We start from the raw sequence: 6219 nt of genomic DNA, 5'->3' as shown, positions 1-6219 counted from the left end.
TCCCGTGCCACTCCTGACCCCAACATGGGAAGCAGCAGGGGCTGAAGAAGTGCTGTGTCTCTTTCCGGTAACCACAGCCCACTGGCACCTCCAGCTCAAGTTACCGAACCTTTGTCTGACCCTAAAAGTCACAATGACATCTGTCTCTGGCTGCGCCTCCTGGGGGATTTGTGCCTCCCAGGGGTACAGCAGCCCCCACGCCCACTCCTCCACAGAATCGTGACTGGCAGGGAGCCCACACTCTCCTCGCTGTGTGACTCAGCCCTTCCAGCCCCCACAGGGGTTTTGTTCTCCCTGAAACCTGGAGTGCTGCTGGGTGAGCCCTCCCTGACAAGCACAGCTGGCCCTAGGGAAACACCTTCACCCTCACTTGTGGGAACAGAGACCTGCTTGGGAGCTTGCCAGTACTCCCTGCATGGGTGCATGGCCCTGCTCCATGTCCTCCTGCTGCCCACAGAGGCTGGGAGCAGGCTGTGGAAAGGGAGAAGCAGCTGGTGCCCAGCTGGTGCAGAGGGACTTGTGGCACCTTGTTCTTCTCACCACTCACAGTGCAATGCTTCTCTTTCTGCCCTGGGGCTCTTCCTGGCCTAGGGAGCCTCTGCTGCCAATCACTATGGGAGCCACCTTCATCTGTGCCAGCTGGGATGCCAGGGCAGGACAAAGATGGGCTGCCCAGAGGAGCTACAGGGGGTGCAGAATGCAGGTCCACTCTTGCTCCCAGGGAATTTTGGGAAACATCTGTCTTGTCCCTTATGGTTAAACAAGTTTGTGGCCACCAAGCTGAGGAAGTGGATGGCCAGTCAGGGATAGATACAAGTAGGAAGCTGGGTGAGAGGAGGGTCCAGACTTCCAGGTAGGAAAGAAGGGAGAGCATTTCTCAGTGGTGGATGTGTCAATGCCATAGGAAATGAGCTTCAGGGTGGGAAGCAGAGGCCTTTATTGCAGGCACAGGAGAGCCCTGAACTAACAGCACCTTCAATCAAGTCAGAGTAAGGGGCTGGACACTGGGTGCCTCCTGTCTTCCCAAGGGGCCTAATCCTGCTCTACAGAAACCCCCTTTGTGGGGAGCAGCTGCCAGCAGAGGATTTCTACCTTTCTTACCACATGCCAGATTGTATAGCTGTCACACAGGCAGGGCAGGCCAGATTTTGTGTGTCTGGAGAAGATGAGACATCACAGGATATGCCTGCATGGAGGGATGTAATGGATTGCACAGGCTTCTGCATCTCTCTCTGCCCACCTCTCTGCCAGATATTTTGTGTTTCTGTCATGAATAGGGTCACCCTTCAGTTGGAGCTCCCTGAGGACTTGGGAAGAGCAGCCAGATGCTGCCTGAGGATGATGGGGCTGGACAGTAGGATTGGGTCAGTTCTGTCCTCCCGGCGCCCTTCAGCTGAGCCAGGTCATCTGCTTCCTTGGTGCTTACCTGCTTACCTGGGGGACACGCAGGAGTGTGCCTCTCCTGTGCCCTGGGTAGGGATTTCCTTCTGTGTGGGCATGTGGGACAGTGCAAAGGCATATTGCTATTTACCATACAGACCTCATCCTTGTTTTTGCAAGCACAGGCAGGACATGAGCTCTCTAGGAAGCGGCATTTCTAGTGAGTAAAGCTCTGTGAAGGTACTGTCCCCTTCCCTGGGCACAAGAAGAACCTCCACCCTGCTCACCTCTAAGCCCCATTTCAACCACCAGATTAGAAAATCAACAAGATTTGTTGAGGCAGGACAGATCAGTGTCCATCCAGGTGCCATCACTGTTAACAAGCCCCCAGCACCTGGGGGGTGTGAGGGGGTGCAACTGTCCCATTTTCCCCAGAAGTTGTCCAAAAGCCCAGGATTCTTGCCAGGTAGCAGGACCAAAGCCTGTTCATCCCATAATGGCTGTGTGAGACAACTGCTAGCACACTCCCAAGTGAGAACAGCAAGAGGGACCACACCAGGCTTGGAGAGCAGGGATACTCTCCTGAGAGCCTTAACAGCACATGTCCTTCTGTAACAAACAGAACATACCCACCAGGCTGCTACCACGCACTGCCAGTGACCCGCTAGGCAGCAGCAAGCCACAAAACCCAATTATTTTCTCTCTTTATTTTTTTCTAATTGGCCTGGTAACAGAACAATCGGGAATAATTTGTCTCTGAAAAACAAAGTCCGTGTTCTGCCAGCATTTTTAAGTTCAGGGCTTGTATGAATTGACAGTGCAGAGGCTTCTGAGAAATGTGACCCTGAATGGGCAGAAGCCCAGCTTGTTGTGGCAGAGCTCAGCTGGGGCACTTGGAGCAGAACAAGCGCAACTGAGTGAGGCTGAAGGTGACTTGTAAAGAAGGTGACTCTTGCTTTGCTAATTCTCTCAATCTGCTCTAATTAGTTGCTGTAGCCAAACTGGTAGGTATGATTGGCTGGTGCATTTTGGGAGGCATAGTGGGGATCAAAAGATCCTAATGTGCCTGCTTTGAGCAGCTCAGAGTTATCTGGTAGACTGCAGAATTAGGAGGATTTGTCAAGATGAAGGGAAATTTTCTCCTGATGGAAGGGGTTCTGATTGCTCTGGCTGCATCAGTGTTAAAGGAGCCAAAGCCTGAGAACTCATCCTTTTAAGATCTTCCCTCTTGCACCTGTTTTGGAGTGTGCATGAAGGGTGCAGGCCAAAATCTCTCTGGAAGGCAATTCCCAAAGAGCCGTGTGAAGTTTCACAGGGCTGAGCAAAGCAGGAGCCCTTCCTTTGGATTAAATCTGGTGAGTGCAGGGAGCAGCCCCACTCCATAGTGAGGGAAGGTGCATCATACTGACGCAGGGTTAGGAGGTTGCTTTTGGACAAGGTGCTGCAGGGAAAACATCAGATTCTCAACTCACAACTAGTTCTGGCCCAGGAAGAAACTGCAGGGCAAGGTCAGGCATTTCCTTGCATTGGTGGGTAGGCAGGGGAAGGGAGCTCTGCAAGGGTCTGCAAAACCCACATCAGACTAATCTGCCATGGATCCCACATCAAACTCCCTCTTGGAAGTACAGACCCAGCTGAGAAAAGAGAGTTCCTGTCTCTCCTAGACACTGTTCAATGGCCAGCTCAGTCAAAACAGCGAGGCAACAGCTTTACTCCTCTCCACAAAGAAATTACAATCTGCAGAAAGAGACCTTTGCAAGCCCTGAGCCTCACATCCTGCTGTGGCAGAGTCCTGCTGTATCAGCCCAGCCAGAGGTGGGAGATAGAGACACCTTATAGCATCTCTGAAAGGAGCTCCTGCTTGGGCTGCCTTCCAGACATGAAGGGCTGACTGCGAGGAATTGTTTCAACAGTCAGATTCTAATGAATCCACTTGGAGCTTGCTAGAAAATGAAAATTTGTTTTCTAGACCTCCTGTTGTTTTGTGTTTCACACAAAATCAGGACAAAAGCTATCAGTTTTCGCAGATGTAAATAGACTGTCAGAGGTACAGGCTGACAGACAGCCAGGACCCAGGTTGCTGCCCATCTGAGTGCAGCTGCTCTGCTTTTACGGTTAATGAAAAGATTTAAGTATTTTTTCAGACAGGATAGGACCACAGTGCTAGGAGCTATGTCTTTGTTGTACAGACCCCTGCACAGCCTCTTCATCAGAATAGCCCATTGCACCTCATATACTTTCTTCCATGATCTTCCTCCTTCTAAGAGGACGATAGTGGTGTTTCAAAGCGGGAGAAGAAACTGAGGCAGAACAGTTCTGACTTGTTCAGAACTGCAGAAGAAATTACAATGGCAGTGCTGCTGGAAATAAAACATGCAAGTTTGTTTCTAGCCCCTGACATGGAGTGTGAGGTCCCAGTACTGAACCAGTTTTCCATGTGGCCAGGGAACGGGACAGGGAGCAGGAGGTGAGGAGCTGTGCACGTGGGCTGACATGACAACCATGCCTCAATGAAAGCACCTGTCAACCCAGGGCTGATGCTGCATCTTTTTATTTTATTTTTATTTTGCTTCATAAAGCAAATGCAGAGCAATTGATAGAAGGAGGAGAAAGGGTGGCTTGAAAATAAAACAAAACAAAACAAAAACCACAAAAAAAACTAAGAGGGAAGAAGCAGCTGCTGGAGTATAAGTGGAAAGTGAGCTGCTACAAGAAAGAAGTTCATAGATGCCAAGCCCGCATTAATTCTTAATAAAATACAATACTGAAAATAGGATCTGAGAGTCTCCAAAATACAATATCTTAAGGGATCGGCAATAATACAAAATAAGTTTCATTATGTACAAACGAGTTCTGCTCTTGATCTCTGTACAACGGTGGGAGTGGGAGGCATGGGGACATGCTCAGTGAAGTGTTGGGGTGGAGGAGGGCGTGCTTGGACCCGGCAGTGGTTCTTTGTGCTGGGGTGGAGGTGGAGGATGGGGAGTGCAGTGGTATCTGGTGACCAGCGGGTCCTGTGGGGAGAGCAGAGCTGTGCTGAAAGCCTTCCTCTTCATCACCCCACTGGCCACGCATGCACGGCTGCAGCTAGCTGTGTCCAGATTTTCCTAAATGACTTTGAGGGGCAAAACCAATTTTCAAAAGGGAGAATAGAAGGATGTGAGGGCCCTTTCTTCACTTCTCTCAGTCCTTGAGCAAGAGCCATCCCATCCTTCCTCTACAGGGAGCATTCTCCACTCCCGGCCTGGGGGAAGAGGAGAGGCTGGGGCAGTGCAGAGTGAGTCCAGGGTGCTTGATGAGAAACAAGCAGAAGAGGAGCCTGCTGGGAGACCTGGCAGAGTGCAACCTGCCACATCCCAGATCTCCGACACTCTTATCCCACATTGTCCTTCCATCAAATGGCAGCTGAGGGAATGGAGTGAGGAGACACTTCAGTCTTTTCGCAGGGCTTTTGCTGGAGAGGAAGAAGGGTCAGAAATGGGTGTCTGGGTGCTAAAGAGGATGGCATAGGCTTGAGGTTACTTCAACACCAAGCTTGGCAAGTCTGGCCCAAGAGGTGGTATGGCAAGAGTTTGCTACCTTTGGTGTCAGCATTTAGAAAGAAGAGGTCTAAAACTGTCTTTGGTTGTCCTGGCCAATTCCAACATGCCACCTCTTTCCTGACAGATGTACCTGTCTCCAGAAATGCCAGTAAGTCCTCAGTGGCTTTCACAACACTATTGTGCACACAGAGGATGTGAGGGGAATGATGGTTAATCTGACAGCCCTCCAAAGGGTTGCTTAGCTCTCTCTGCTGGTTCCTAGGAACACCCCATTTGGCATGAAGCAGAATCAGGGATGGAGAGCCGGGATGGGGGTTCGGTTATGGGAATGTGTTTCTCTCACTCACTCTCAAAGGGGGAGGCCTGCAAAATGGAAAGTGAGAAGGCCACTGACCTGGTTAGCACTGCACTGTAGGGCCCAAGCTGGGAACAGAAAGAAAAATACCACCCCTGCCAAAACTGGGGTGCTGAGGGTGGGGAAAAGTGGGTTGTGAGGGAAAGTTGTTCTCTCTTTCAGAGCTCTGGTCACCCAGAAGCTGCTGGCTAATTTTTATGGTGATTTATCTGTCTGGGATCTCTCTCCCCCACTCCGTTTGTGTGCAGATCTGTGCAGATAGTTGGTGTTGAAGTTACGTAGGCGTGTCCATCAAGAGAAAACTAGAGCAAGAAAGAACTAGGTTTTCTCTCAATGGAAGCAGAAATATACTAACATATGGAGGGCAAGGAATGAGCTCAAACTCTCCAGAGCCATCTCTCCAGCACCAGCATCACCCACTCCTAAAACCCTCAGGCAGGACAGTAAATCCAGCACTTTCTCTCTCCTTCAGGTGCATCTGATGTAGCCAAGGGGTACACATGTGGGGACAGCCCCCTTGGTCTGGAGGCCTTGGGGAGTGAGCTGAATAGTTTGTGGGCTTCCCCTGATCTCCCTCCACCTCAAGGTGAGCCCACATCCATAGGGTAGTGCTCATTTAAGCAGGAGGTAAGGCCAGGAGAAGAGGGAGTCTCAGGGCTTCTCCAGACACTTATTGCTGGTTCTGGCAGTCCTGTGACTCCCCTCAAAGAGATCAGCACTAATGGGGATGATGGGGAAGGGGAGGAGCTGAACCCAAGGCCAGTTTAGGAGTGTCTAAATGCAGTGCCCTCTCCTGCCAAGTCCCCTCAGTTGCTTAGTGAGGAGGGAATCCTGCAATCAGACAGATGAGGCCTTGAGGTCCAGCAGCTGCTACAAGAATTCAGTTGTCTCACTGGAGCTTGTCTCCCTGAGGAAAAGAAAAGACAAGGCATCAGTCAAGGT

At 50.8% G+C, this 6219-nt stretch overlaps 1 protein-coding gene across 3 annotated transcripts in view; it reads right to left on the bottom strand.

Annotated features, from left to right (window-relative positions):
• Positions 1-3915: 3915 nt before the first annotated feature.
• Positions 3916-6219, bottom strand: part of CREB3L1 (cAMP responsive element binding protein 3 like 1) — a 45235-nt gene continuing 42931 nt past the window's right edge. For all 3 annotated transcript variants that reach the window (XM_048308032.1, XM_048308030.1, XM_048308031.1), the window contains exon 12: positions 3916-6184. In XM_048308032.1, the coding sequence (XP_048163989.1) occupies positions 6148-6184 (37 nt within the window). In that variant the 3' untranslated portion in view covers positions 3916-6147. The remainder of the gene's footprint in view (positions 6185-6219) is intronic.

This window comes from Corvus hawaiiensis, chromosome 6 (genome assembly GCF_020740725.1).
Source record: "Corvus hawaiiensis isolate bCorHaw1 chromosome 6, bCorHaw1.pri.cur, whole genome shotgun sequence".
NCBI classification, from domain to species: Eukaryota; Metazoa; Chordata; class Aves; order Passeriformes; family Corvidae; genus Corvus; species Corvus hawaiiensis.
The sequence above is the reverse complement of the archived record's forward strand: the minus strand, read 5'-3'. Positions and strand labels throughout refer to the sequence as shown.